Source organism: Amia ocellicauda, chromosome 5, assembly GCF_036373705.1.
Source record: "Amia ocellicauda isolate fAmiCal2 chromosome 5, fAmiCal2.hap1, whole genome shotgun sequence".
Classification (NCBI taxonomy): domain Eukaryota; kingdom Metazoa; phylum Chordata; class Actinopteri; order Amiiformes; family Amiidae; genus Amia; species Amia ocellicauda.
In genome coordinates this window covers 26,688,592-26,703,767 of record NC_089854.1, presented here as the reverse complement: position 1 = coordinate 26,703,767, position 15,176 = coordinate 26,688,592, and the positions used below count along the sequence as shown (strand labels likewise).

Sequence of the window (15,176 nt, the reverse complement as noted above, 5' to 3'; positions counted from 1 at the left end):
AATGTGCAGCCGGAGGGGAAGGGTGGTTATTACTTGGACGTATTTCCCATCCTACAGTGTTCTTTCAGCTACTGCTTTTCGTTGCTGAATTACACAGAATCGCATCCTGATGGGCAGAGACTGGTTCACAGAGAGCCGGGGGGGGGGAGCGGGGGGAACAGACCGCCTGTAACTGCTGAATGAAGTCATGCCCTCTGTTCTCACTTCCACGTCACTGCATTTGTAGGTTTTTGAAAAGAGAAAATGAACTACCGTGTGACCTATCGAGGGACCTCAGTTATGTGAGAGATGCAGAATACATACACATACAGCACAGTTGTGGTACAGGTTGGCCTCTGTGGACCTCCGCTGATCAGAATCCTCTGCCTGGATATAACGTTAGCTAATCCTAATGAGGATGTGATTGATTGTGGAAATAAATGAAGCAGCCAGATCTGATTAATCACATATCAAACTAGATTACCTCTGCAGCTAGTCCAGTCCTGCAGAGGCAGTTGCAAATTGCTGCATATGATTGAGTGATCAATATGGGCTGCTACAATCGCAAGAAGATTCTGCTCAAAACAACAGGGTGCCGGCACCGTGCAAGCTTTGGTGAGCGCATATGCTAAACTTCCCTGGCTGTGCGGTGGATATTGCAGTGTCTGCTGCAATCCAGATGGTGGCTGGGTGATGGCAGATGGAGGTTTCGGTCATGGTATGACAATCAACATGGTTCAGGCATTCTAGGTGCTGTAAAATTATTACAGAGCACAGTGAAATCAGTGTTTGAGACATCGTCATTGATAATGACCAGGGCCAATGCAAATGACTTCAAATCTTATAATAACGGACGGTCCTGCAGGTTTGTTCTGAGGGAATGAATGGGATTGTGGGTGCATTTGCTTGGACTACCCTGCTGTGACAGTGCACCCAGACTGCATATACACGATGCTGCATGGCTCTCATGATTTCCAAATGCTGCATCTCAGCTGGCTGATTTGTACTGTGCTGAATTCTGTAGAGCGCATTGAAAGCTCTATAATTATAATTCTGATGATCCTTAATTGTTACCTTACCATATACCATTTAGTTATATAATCATTCAATGTATTTAAACCCTGTTTGTATAAATAAAGAAACTGGAGGACCAAATCCAAGCCCGCTGGACCAAAAGCATCCAGGGTTCCCTTTGAGACTGCACTTTTGATGTTTCTTACTAGTTCTTGTATAATTAATAAATACAATTGCATAGATCAAAGGGGGATACATGTGTTCTACAAGAAAATGTACCCTGTCCATAAATTGTACTTTGCCGGGCACCAGTGCAGAAACAACAAAAAGGTTGGACAAAGAATTGTGTATTATTTCTAAATGTTGCAGGACTAAATTCGTATTACCAGGCTATGTGGAAAAACAGGCCTGCAATTGGTTTAACAAGTATGTCGTCTGGACAACCATGATGCTGTCTTTGTGCTAATAACGAACTGTGCCCAGCTTCAGTTCACACAAATTAGTTGGTGGACCAGAGTTGTTATATTATTATTATTATTATTATTATTATTATTATTATTATTATTATAGTAATAATCCCTTTTTCGATTCCTTGGAGTAATTTGCAAGTTTTTGTAAACATTAAATAAGAATCGATGGCACCTGAAGTGTGAGATACAAACAGAATAAGTTAAATGTGCATTCTTTGAGGACCGAGAGCAGTATTTCTTGTAAAGGAAACCTTCACAATGTGAAAATGCCGCAGAGATGCGCAGAGCGCTGGTTCGCGTCAGGTGGCTGCAGTGGCGACGGAGCTGTCCGCCCTGGTGGTGCTGAACACTGTATGGAAAATTGCTTTTATTTTCCAAAAGCGAGAGCAGAGGAAGCGGGTTTCAACTCCTCATAAATAAAATCCTCATGAATAAAATCCCCAGGCATCAAAAAGGGAATATATCCACCATTGGTCAGCTAATTAAACATCATCGATTTTTCCTCTGACCATTCGCATGCATTGATTTAAACATTTTAACCATGGGCATCTCAGATCTCTCAGAGAGGCATTGAGTAAAAGCTCAATCCCGCCTACGCTGTAGTTGATTCCTCGACTGTGTCTTATCGCAAAGGTAGGCCAGTGTGACATGTTGAATGTAATGGACGGATCCATCGTACATGAAGTACATCAATCGGATTGTACTTCTGTCGTGTAGCGAAGCGTAAATACCATATACATCACTAAGGGACATGTATACAAAATCGATCATTAATTGTCCACTTTGACCTGTAAAATAAAACACTATTAAGTCCAGATTGTGTGTGTGTGTGTGTGTATATATATATATATATATATACACACACACACACACACACACTGTATTTATTTATTCCTGTGACATAGACATCTAATAAATGAATCAGCATCCAAATGCAATAGGGATATATTGCACATTCACTATATGTTTCGAAGTTAGTTTAAAAGAGAACATCAGCTCATTTTTCATGTAATTTTAAATCATACTCATCCTGCTGAATGAAAAGTTATGGGCAAATGTGACGTCCAATTCAAACTTGTTGCTCATGCCTCCGCTATTTAAATCTTGCCAATAGCGTGTGTGTTATTTTGAAATCATTCAACAGTGACCTGGGATGCGGAGTTGTCAGGACTGCCTGTATAAATGCGGTGGGTCTGAATTGCAGGTCTGCACCGAGGACACAGCATAGGGCAGCTACACGACGCAGTGTCGGTTACATTGTTTTATTTCGTTTTTCGTTTTGTGCTATCTGTGCTGTTTGTTGCTGAAAAGCACAATTTAGACTACAGCAGCTTAGGCAATCAACTATTACTGTATCAATTGAGGGAGAGCAGCTCTCGGTCGCCATCTATCCAGGCTCCGGGGTTTGTTTCTTGTTTAAGACGAGGTGTGCGGGTCTTCTGTCTATTCAGCAGAGCAGAGCAGAGCAGGGGCAGCGCCAGTCCAGCAGTGGACATGTCTGAAGAATAGCGGAGTTATCCCTGTCAGCTTGAACACGACGTGGACTGAGCCCGAGCAGTTGTAACATCAATTGAACTATTCTCTCGTCACATACTGCCGGCTTTCTTTGCTGAAGTGGTTGGAATGGGACTTCTTTGTATCAATAAAGACTCACTGTAAGCCAATTAAGTGTTGATGTGTTAACAGCGAGTGAAAAGCCCAATGCATGTGTGTGGGTGCCGCCGGGGACACTCTTGGACTTGCCCGAAGGATCAAGCGCACGAGAAAGACTGACGCTATGAATTTCACAGAGTTTTACCTGAAATTCGGCCACCTGTTCCCAAAGAATGTTTCTTTTCCGGGTCAAAGTCACAGGAATGCCAGTGTCCGGGACGAGATGCCCTTCACGGACAGTGTGCTTTTCTCGGGACATGAACCGGGAACCATAGTGCTGGTGGTGATGTACACTCTGTCCTTCATCATCGGGCTCGGGGGGAATATCATGGCATTGAGGGTCCTGACCATGAAGAAGAGGAACCGTCTGGCCGGCGTGTCGGCGACCAGGAGCCTTCTGGTGAACCTGGCCGTGTGCGATATGATGGTCGTGTGCATCTGCATGCCGGTGAACCTTGGCCACCAGGTGTACAACGCCTGGGTGTTTGGTGAGTTTCTGTGCCGCGCTGTCCCCTTCGTCCAGGCTGTGTCTGTGTCGGCCAGCGTCCTGAGCCTGGCGGTGATCAGCCTGAACCGATACTACAGTGTCCACAACCCCCTGCACGCCAGATCCTTCTTCACCTGGAGGAAGATCTTTTGGATGATCTGCGTGGTGTGGACCCTGTCCTCGGGGCTGTGCATGCCCCTGATCTTCATGAACAAGACCAAGCAACTTGTGCTGCTGGACAGCAAGCACCCCTTCATCGTGTGCGTGGAGAGCTGGCCCCACGTCAAACTGCGGCAGGCGTATAACTTTCTGCTCTTCTGCGCCCTATATGGGTTCCCAGTTTTGTTTAACCTCATCATTTGCTTCCTAACCGGGCGCAAGCTGTGGAGCACGGACGACAAGTTTAAAGAGTGTAACAGGTGCAACTTAGCTCAGTCGCTCTCCCGCCTGAAAATGCGCAAGAAGATCGCCAAGATGGTGGTGGCTCTGGTGCTGCTGTTCACTCTGTCCTGGCTGCCTCTGTACGTGGTGGACATCTGGATCGACTTCAACATGCCCAATGCCCTGGGGGGCGAGGACGACCTGGAGCACGTAAAGCACGAGTGGATACTGCAAGGGCGGCCCTTTGCGCAGTGGCTGGGTCTCACCAACTCAACCCTCAACCCGCTGTGCTACTGCTTTGTGGGGAACCTCTACAGATCGGCTCAAAGGTTCCGTAAAAGCTACCGAGAAAAGTTTTCCTCGGTGTTCAGTCTGGCCTCGACCCGAGCATCGACTAGCAGCTCGGTGCCAAAGCTGGTTTCCTACAGCCAGGCTTCCGCCGAGAGCTGCGGCACGGAGAGATGCGCTTGGAGAGGCTTCAGCGGCAAGAGCCAGAGCCTGTCGTCGGTGACCGAGTGCGAAACGGTGTTTGACTGAAGTGTGCAGGAAAGACTCAGAGTGCGCCAGTGTCACAAATGTTCGTTTTATTTGTAACATTTTGTTTTGAAACTCGACGTTTATTCATTTTCTCCATGCTTTCTGCTGCGAACAAGCTTGAAAAAGTAATATCTATGCTTTAACTTGGATGCATACAAGACGAGTGGTTGGGAACATTATCCAGAATGTTTAACAGGGTACATTGTAATTATTTATTTTTTAATGATTTGATTGTGTATGTACTTTGGGGTCCGAAGTTGAATGATAAAACCACTCGGTGGGTAACAATGTTGGTGGAAAGCGCACGTAAATGGCGCAGCACTTTTACGCAGTTGCCTTTAATGCCTCATATGAAATGTGATGCTTATATCTACATATGCTTTGTATTCATTGATGGAGTGAAATGGAAAGTTTCGTTTGGTGTTTCTTAATATGGATGGCCAGAGTGCTGGGCATGTGACAATTTACCGCACGCTTGTGGATGAAAAACTGGAGGCTGTAAGGACGGAAACCAAAAACGTGTGGACCACAGGCGGAGAGGACGAGAGAGTGGCTGTACAAAAACGTAAGCACTTTTAATGTTTATATATATATATATATATATATATATATATATATATATATATATATATATATATATATATATATATATATATTGTACATTATAGGTTATTTTAGCTATAGGAACGGAACAGCATACAGTGTTAGCGTCGTAGTTCAAGTTTGTAGCATGCATGTGCTCTGAAACGAGTTTCTAATCTTTTACAGGTTCGTGAACAACGCAGATATTTATGCCGTATATAAATGGAAGTCAGATTATAAAAGCTTAACGGATTCATAAATAACAAACGTCTGTAAAAGTTTGTTAGATTGGAAGTGAAATAAGGCGGAATTAATTTAAACTTAAACGTCATTGTGTATAAAATTCAGGCAGAACGCATGTCCAAACTCAAAGTGGCTAAGAAAATGGGGAAACATACTGTATCTGTGGAATGGCCTCTTGTTCATCGTTATATGTCATTATGAAGTTAAATGGTAAATCTTTCAAATATACCTGTATCTATGGTGATATTTATATTTTTACCTTGAAATGTAAACTAAAGTGCAGGTAGATGACCATACATATGGAAGCTAGTTCAGTCGCGAATTAGTAACTTCTGTCTTAATATACTCCTGTAGATAAAGATGTGTGTGTGTGGAAGTGTGTACACTGTTAATATATTTAGGTTTGTGTGTATAATAATTTCACAGGGAGCCATCTTCTCAACCATCATATTCCAATACATTTTATGAATGGAATATTAACCTCACTGTGGAGGATTTGAAATGCCTTTTGGAGCTCATCCAAAGGTAATATGACCAGACAAAGTGAACATTGAACATATCCAAAAATGCTGACATGCAGTTCAATCCTATGCTTTGCCAGTTTATATAATTAATTAGATATCAATTTCAGGCCTGTTAGTTCTGTGATATGTTTGAATAGAAGGTATAGTATATATTTACTGTTTCTGTATGGGGTTACTTAAAAAGTGATTAATTAACGATTAGGATTAATTTGTAAAGTAGATGTATAAAAAAAGTGTACATTTTGCTTAGCTGGTTTGGTGACTAGGACATAGCAATCCTCTATGGCTGTCCTCTTCAGTACATACAATGTTTGTTTAACTTGCAAAGTGTCTCTGGAGCCGTGCCTTCTCATTTGAAGTGATTTAGTCACTGTTAATCATTATGTACCAAAGTAAATGTCATTGCTGTTGGTACAACAATTAAGATGTCATTAAGACAACAATAGTCACTTGAAGAAACTGAACTGCAGCTGCAGTGGCAGGCAGTATGAATACTGAGCTGAATGCCTCATATTGTTCAGCTTTAAAGAGTTTGGACTGCTTTTCATCTCTGCTTTCTTAAATAGTTTCTTTAGAAAAGGAATAATAATGTGGTTGTATATTATTTCACTGATACATTAATACAAAGAGACTTACAGTGCTTTCACAAATTATAATTCAATAATTTAAATAGTTACTTTGACAAGTGCAGTTATAGGAGTAACACTTTATGTACAGGAAATAAAGTACCCAAATGCCATGCAGGATAGAGCTGTGGTCAGTCAGGCATTGATTTTATGATTATTATTTGTTATAATTGAAATTACCAGCCGTTTTAAAGCCATGAGCAGGAAATCGTTCTTGTGGGGGGAAGGATGCATCTGCGTCCTTTTCTAAGATTTAATAAATGAGACGAGAGTTTGCAAAGCGTCACTATATTGATGGGGGTGCTTCTGTTCAATGGAGGTGAGAGAGTGGCTGTGAAGAGGAGGTAGTGTATGTCAGTTGAGTTGAAAGCCAGGCCACACATGGAGTATTTCAGCAATGCAGGGGCTCATCTGCAATGAAATACATTGGGAGATGACGACTTAGTTCAGTTTGGAAAGTGTGTGTGCGCACACGTATTAATGTGTGTGGAATGTAACAGTACTGAGGTTTACATTTCTTAGAGTAGGAAGCAGACATGTTTGAGAAGAGTCATCTTCGTGATTAAGAAATGTGCAACAAATGATGCATCTGTGTCCTTTTGTTCCAGGAGGAGATGGTGTGAAGAAGAACAGCAGCAGGCGGGGGCACAGTGACCGTGCCAGTCGGCGTGACTGCCACTTCATCGATAGACGTGTGGCACGGAGAACAACAAGAGGTGGGAGTTGCAGCTGACAGGAGATAAATGGGACTGTGATGCCAATAGCAGCGAGACATGCTGAGGGATAGTGAGGGAGTACTGGAATGTTTTTGGTGGGACCAGATGGTATAGGACTGTCAGTTAGATGTGAAAACCAGCTGATCATATAGTTGTCTATTATGATAGATGAGATTGTGTGGTTTTAAGATCTTTTTTTGTGTACACTGCAGGAAAACTAAATGTAATTTGCTGTCAAGTCTACCCAGTCCTACCTATCAGAAATGTGTTTAGAAGGTTTTGTTTTTGTGTATTCCTATCCATCTATATGTAGTTTGGTACTCTTAGCCTAATGATATGTCTGCAAATGCGCAAGTATTCATGGAAATGAAGAGCAATGTGTATCTTAGGAAACGTACCCAAGAATGAGGGATGTGGGCTTTGTGTTGCGGTCCTTGTTATGTTGTTTTTGAATCCCAATGTGCTTTAGATTACTTTTGCTTTAGAATCTATTTGCATCTGAAGAATCACCTAATAGGAATGACAGCAGGAAAATGGGAAGCAAGTAGCTTGGAGTAAATAGCTAGACAATTGTGTGGTGACATATGAACTAGAGCATAACATGTGACAATTGGTAGTGAAACGCCTTCAGAGCTGTTTTTGTTGTAATGGGGGGCACCTCAATGAGTTACCCTTTAACTTGTGACATCAGGTGTTTATCATTCTCGGGTGATATTACTGAAGACATGCCTGCTGACTATGTAGAAAGACCTGAGGCTTGTCTGTGTAACTTGGTAGAAGGGCTGTCTCCATGAAAGAATCTTCTTGTGAAGTGTCGGTGGTTTCCCGAGGAGGCAAAAAGTCAGAGCGGTGTGGTGGCTGGCTGTGGCACTGGTGAGGCAGTTACAAAGACTTGTGGACGAGGGGTAGGGGGCTGGGAGCAGTGTAATGCCATGTGCCCGATACATGTCAATGTGCTAATGTGTTGTCCCTGTGTTTTTGTTTCAGGTGATGGTGAAAGGCAGCAGCAATGACTGTCCTGCTCCAGACAGTCCTGTACAGTGTGGTGGTTGAAGTATGACATGTTTGCAATGTTTGCTTTAATTTTATAATAAAAGTTAACATGGAGTTCTTGGTCTTGTGTTTTTGATGTGTTTTTGTTGGAAGCCATTGTTATTGCTTTGTGGGCCACTTCCACCTGTATTATGGTGGAAGGGGTGTAATTATGCAGATGTTCCTGCCAGCCTAATTTGACAGGACATAGGATTGACATTCGAAGAGGTTTTGTGGTGGCCGTAATTGTCTACCAACTATGCCTTTACTGGCAGTAGACAATTGTAGCCACCAAATAAAACTCTTAGAGTAGAGATCAGTGAATATCCATCCGATGGCCTGTAAAGTTAGGCTGGCAGGAACATCTGCATCTCAAATTGGGTCATATTGTGGAATGGATAAGTAGTCATAATAGAAGGTTAAAGTTCAAGCCTTCAAAAGGTTAAAGGTCACAGGTCAACCAGTCTGCCATCCCCAAAGGTCAAGTTAAACAATGTCCCAGGCCTGAGGGGGTCAAAGGTCACTCTTGGTCACATGTTGAAAGTCAACAGTCAAGCTGGAAACCAATTGACAAACACTGCAGAGGTTAAAGGTTAAGTTGGGAAACAAAAAAAAGTGTTCTTAGGGTGTTGGTGCTCAGGGCGAAGGGACTTAGTGTTGGGGATCTAAGCAAAAGAAAAAGCTACTCCAGAAAACCCACCCCCTCCCTCCCTCCTGCCCCCAAGGGTTAAGCCCTTAGTCAGTGGACTGCCTGGAGGAGGAAGGTAGGGGGTATCTTTCTGTGTGAACATAGACACCTGCATACTCCCCAGTTTCATGCAGTCTCTGGTTCTCCAATCTCAAAGGGCAGGATGGAGGGAGGGAAAGCCTACCAAGCACACCTACTCCTAACCACAGTCACATGCCAAACCTGTAGAGGACAAAACAAAAATTAACAAGAAAATAAATGACAATTGCCAATTTCAAACACTCACTGTCTACCACTTACCAGCCATGGACAACAGTCTAGCCTCTTCATCCTCTTCCAAAGCACAGCTCTCATCTCCTTCAACCAACCTGAAAAACATCACGCTACATCACCAATACATCCTATATCCATACACTTATTTGAGATTGCAAACAAGCCTCTGCAGAGCTTATAGGCAACTTCAATAAACATCAATAAAACCTTGATTTATTAATCCCTTTGCCCAATTTAGTTATTTATTATTAAGGAAAATATGTATGTTTCAAAAGCCTTTTAATACAACCCAACCAACATATTAAACCACTTGTTCTGTAGAATATGGCAGGAAAAATAATGATTTCTGACAGAATAAGGCTTTCTGACCAGGCGTAACCAGATTCCTGTGCGTTATGAATACGATTTGTGCCCTGATTGTAAGTACATGCTGCTGTGTCAACCCCCCGGCCTGCAGTAATACATAACACTACATTTGGAGAAATGACGGCTGACATTTTACTCTGATTACACTGTTCAACTCTCAGACAAATAAAGCCCATTTCATTTGTCGTCTCTCTGTTACTGATCTCATCGGGGCCTGCTCTCTCACTCATGGCTTTCACTTCACATTAACTCACCAGGGAGGGCCTCATTAAAACACATTTGCACTGCCGACACAAAAAGGTACACGAAACATTTGCAGTTTCATATTCACATCATGGCTCATACTTCCAACAGGAAATGGTACAAGAGAACAAACACTTCCACTAACACCTTAAAATGAATATTTCGACATCGTCTACAGTGCAGAAGTGATGTTTCATGGCTGTTCATTTAATCTAATATTTAATTTAGCTTGTGCAAGAATGTGGAGCATACAGCCGCAAATAAGCTTTCTTCTAAAGAACACAGCCCGGCAACTGCAACTGCAAAAGCTTTTTGTTACAGCCCTCACAGCCCCCACACTCAGGGTATCATAAAACACAGACACAGCCCTTTCCAAATAGTGAGCAGTCTTCAAAAATTACAATCATCATCTATCTCTTCTGCAAAACACCTAGAGCAAATCGACACTTCACACACAACAGCAGACGATTTACTTTTCAATCGTCGCAGTACATTTCTTGGTAAGGGTAAATTTACTGCTCTGGCTTTGTGCTGCAAATGTTATGTGCAAGGCAGGGAAAGCAAAGGAAAATGGCACCTTTACCTTTATCTCACCGGGAAAAAAATCCTAAACATTACTGCGTAATAGACCCAGACATGGACTGCAGCTAATGCCGGGCACATCAAAACTGACCTATACGAGCTACATGGGTATTTCCTCCGTTCTTTCTGTTCAGAGGTTAATAGTCACAGAAACACTCACATAATAACTGTTACATACACAAAAGCCATGCAAAAAAATAAATTGTTTGTAAATTACAGCCTCTCCTTACACAGTACTATCGACTGCCCTGTGTGTGGGAGAGGAGATGAGTTATTGAGGGCCAGCAGAAGAGACATCATTATCTTATTGACACAACCTGACCAAGCAGCCTCTGGGGGCACAGCGAGGCAACACTCGGTGTTAACTACAGTGGCCACTTCAAGCTCAAGATGTGCCAGCATAAGCAAGGCAAGACATAATGTTCCTAGAGATCGAAGGAAAACGCATCCCTCGCATTAATGACTCTCAAGCCACTCATTCAAGGGTTTCACAACACACCGCTGCATCCATCAGCAAAGACAAAGGCCTGCCCTCTTGACCGTGGCGGCTTCATTTCCTGATTCTGTAATTCTATCTTTCTCCCCAGACATAGTAAGGAGAAATACACCAATGCACCCAAAATATCACCTTTAACACCCCAGAAGAGCAGGACTATGTGGGAGCTCCAGAAACACTGACAGAGTTCACCTGGTTATAGACAAGGGCATCTGCTAATAAATAAAGTAATAACATTATAATAATAACCTATTGTTATTGCACATTAATTAATGCATTAGTGAAACCAGGTTTCACCTTTCTAGGTTTTACAGACGGGCACACACTGATGGACGCCCACCCTTTCTTCTCTCATCTTTTGAATCCAAATACCAAAATAATGCAGCTTAAAGAAACAAGGTTAATGTCATCGTTCAGAAGCCAAAACCCTTCAAATCAAATGCAATTTCCAATCCATTTAGGTCAAGATTATGGAGTCTGGTACATAAATAACTTTCATTGCCCCAGGATATTGTTATTTTCAGCAACGAAAAAGAAACATTGTAGAAAACTAATCACGGCAGGAAAAAACAATAGCTCAGACAAGCCAAACAGTGGGACCTGGGATCTGGGATTTTCTACATTGATTAGAGCTTACTGACACCATTTACCAAAGCAATGAGATCAGAGGCACAGCTTCCATTGTGAGGATGAAGTTTATGAAAACCGAAATCCTCCATGAATATAAAGAATGCTCGCATTGAGGTGCTGGTGCTGGCCTCGGTTTCTCAGACTTGCTGCCAGGCAGGCATCAAACAATTGGGTATGGTGAAGGGTGTGCAGCCTCTCAATAGAAAACACAGCCATCTGGAATGGACTACAAGAGCATCAGAAACAATAGGGCTGGAGGCTGGGTTTATAAGAGTTTATATTGATGTTGAAAAGGAAGGAGCCATTCCCATTGGATAATTCCAGCATTTCAAAACATTCATCCATCCATTTTTGAAACCACTTATCCTGGTGAGGGTCATGGGGAAGCCACAAGCCAGAGCTGATCTCAGCAGGCATAGGGCACAAGGCACAGGAATACACCCAGGATGGGACACCAGCCCATCACTGGGCAACACACACACACACACAGCAATTTATACAGACCAATTAACCTTAGCTGCCTGTCTTTGGATGGTGGGAGGAAACCGGAGTACCTGGAAAAAACCCAGACGGACACGGGGAGAACATGCAAACTCCACACAGACAGGCACCCCAAGCCAGGACTCGAACCAAGGACACTAGAGCTGGGAGGCAGGAGCACTAATCACCACACCAACGTGCCACCCTTCAAAACATATTTTGAAACATATTATAGAAACATACACATTTCTATACAGTCCAATTAAAGAAACAGAACACTATGTAAAAATGCAGTGTAGAGTACTTAAGGTCAAGCACTTTCTCTACTGGCTTCAGACCTCCATAATCATTTTGAAATACAAGATCTATTAAAAAAAGTAGTAGATTAATTTTGGTATTGGTAAAAAAAAATTATGCAAACGGAATTAATTTGTTGCATCTCCAAGAACCACCACCTGCTATTTATCTTTCAAACCGTTTTTACCCCTAAACAGGATGAATCGAGAAGCGCCAGAAAAGGATCTACAGTCTTCTGATTTGACCTCAAGCATGCTGATTATTGAAAGAGGGATAGGAAATTAATTTCACAATCCCTACAAACAAGCAAAGTTTTACTGAGAGATAGGATAGTGAGAGGGAAAAACAACACTGAAATGTAAGCAAGTGTGTCAGGATGAAAATAAGAGTCTCTGTATTTGATTGCCATCACTTTTTCCACAGCAAAAAAAAAAAAAAAAACATGCATTTAATTCATTTTCTGACCTGCAGTAGGACATTTACGAACCAAGGGAAATGAATTAGATTTCCTTCCGTTTCACACATTGCTCTTTTTGCGTGGGTGTGCTAAAATGGGTCCAGGAAACAAAGCATTCAACACAAACTGACCTTTCTTTCAGAGGCTTACAATCAAGCCGACCTGCCTCGAAGTAGCAACAGCTTATGAAAACATATATGTTCTCGACGTGCCAAGGAGCACTTTCCCGATTCTGGGCAATGATGGCTGGAAAAGCACTGAATGATTTATCAGATTCAAAAACCACTATACATTACAACCATTCCATGACAACAGCTGCAGTTGAGCTTTATCTGTGCTTTTGATTCACACCTATTTAGATCCAGTTCCCAAGCCTCACTTCTATTCAGGCACATGTTTTCTGACATTAAAACGAGCTGTGAAACACCACTGCTATTACAAATCACAAAAGGACAAAACAAGACAAAACAACAGAGGAAGCAATCACACCTCATAATTTTCATCTGGATGTTTTACAAGGCCACAACAAGAATAACCTTCATTAACTAGAAATCTAGTTATTCTGAAGGGCTTTCAGGGGTGGAGATGAAACCCAACCCTCTTGGTAATGGTTCCCTATCTTCGCCTTTACTGACACAGATCAATGCCATTAATAATTACCAATAATAGAGCTCTATGGAGAGACCCCTCTGAACTGTAAATTGCTGCTTTAACAGAAAAAGCAATTCAGTTTTCTTTTCAGTGAATACATTTAATTAAACCCAAGTCCCGCCCACCCCTCTTAAGATTAGAATAGGAATTGCTTGGATATGAGCCACAAAGTGGTAAAAGCTGATATTTTAATAACCTTGCCAACCCAAATTACACTCCGTCTGCCTCCTAAACAGATGCTGAAGAGAATTATAGGGACACACTGTGCAAGGGACTGATGTCTTCACTAAGCTTTAGCTTTCAGTCAGCTGTCAACTATCACCAGAAGAAGGCTGCCATGAACACTTCTCATTTCAGCTAAGCTGTTCTCAAAGAAACATTTTAGATATTTCTTAAGAAGAAAAAAAATGTGGCTCAGTGGCTCATTTGACTCAGACACAAGAAGTGCCTGTGCGAAGCCCTTTAATACGGCTTAAACACAACATGGTGTCTCCATTGTAAACAAAAATAAAGAAGGGGAAAATAAATGCTTGCTCTGTCAGAGCACAAGCTGCGCTTGACTGTTTAGATATCACCAAGCAGTTAGACTGCTACCAACACAAACCAATTGGAATCGTCATGATTTCCAAATCCGCAATCAAAGGGGTCTCTACCAGACGCAGGGATCTCATCCAGTCCAAAGACAAAACATGGTCATCCTTCTAGTTAGTTAAATAGCCAGGTTTTCTTTCAAATCTGCACTCTCTCTCTTGTTCCTTTCAAATGCTCTCCAGCCACCCTCCTTGTTCAACATGGCTTGTTTACCTACTTCCTTATATACTGAGTCAGGTGATCAGTTCAAAACAACCTGTGTTATCCTAATGTGCTCCAGGGGGCCACTTGGTGGCCCCTCATTCACACAAGAGTCAGGGGAACCAACTATACTCTCACAAGTCTTTTCAGTCACTTTACTTGAGAAGTCTGTACATTAAATAATATGGCCAACACTAATACAGGAACAATGTATTTTAGAGCAGCTCTCAGAATAAGGAGCTTTCCATGCCTTTCCATTTGATTTATGAAAAAGCAAGCCAAGTATACTACTGCAGACCACATTCACACAAAGCATAACTATGAACTGGAATCTTTGTTTTTCTTGCCCTCTCCCCAGTTGTGGGCAGAGACTTTCCCATACCCCAAAATAGCCTATTCTCCTATTTCTAACACTGACACACAATATTTCTAGTGGGAAATACTCAGGCTCCAAACTCTCACATATGGAAACAATATTGACAAACTGTCTGGGATGACTCACAAGAAAATGCTACCCTAGCTGCCAAAATCAGAAAATTACTTGAATGGTTACCGCGTTCAATATGATTTGAGACAGAGAGCCAAGTGAAAACAATCTATCCAAAAATGTAAAATATGATATTGTCATTGTCCCTTTTCACATGGAAGGATAGTACAATATTCCTCTGTTATTCACAGATTCCATACAGCTGTCTCACTATTCAGGTCTATTGTGGCAAAAGGCCTTTATATAAGCCCTGTTCTGCCTGTATCTTGTGTTTGTTAATTAAACAGTTTCCTTAATTACCTATTAAACAACTCTGTCCTTGTTTTCAGAAATTTCATACTTTAGGTGTACTGTTTTCAAGATTATAGAAACCTCTTTTATCTGTCATGGACTTGTTTAATAAAATGTATTTTTTTCCACCTAGCTGCCTTAGTTGCAGTTAATACTGCATGAATTTAAGAGGTACAATCACTGATAAGCATTGCATTGT

The 15,176-nt window shown here is 41.9% G+C and overlaps 1 protein-coding gene across 1 annotated transcript; it reads left to right on the top strand.

The window, feature by feature from the left end:
• The first annotated feature begins 2,753 nt into the window (after positions 1–2,753).
• LOC136749956 (galanin receptor 2a) lies at positions 2,754–8,319 on the top strand. The gene is made up of 3 exons (XM_066704624.1): positions 2,754–5,086; positions 7,105–7,212; positions 8,200–8,319. Exon 1 carries the CDS (start codon positions 3,169–3,171, stop codon positions 4,519–4,521), a length of 1,353 nt encoding a protein of 450 aa, XP_066560721.1. The 5' UTR covers positions 2,754–3,168; the 3' UTR covers positions 4,522–5,086; positions 7,105–7,212; positions 8,200–8,319.
• Positions 8,320–15,176: the final 6,857 nt, after the last annotated feature.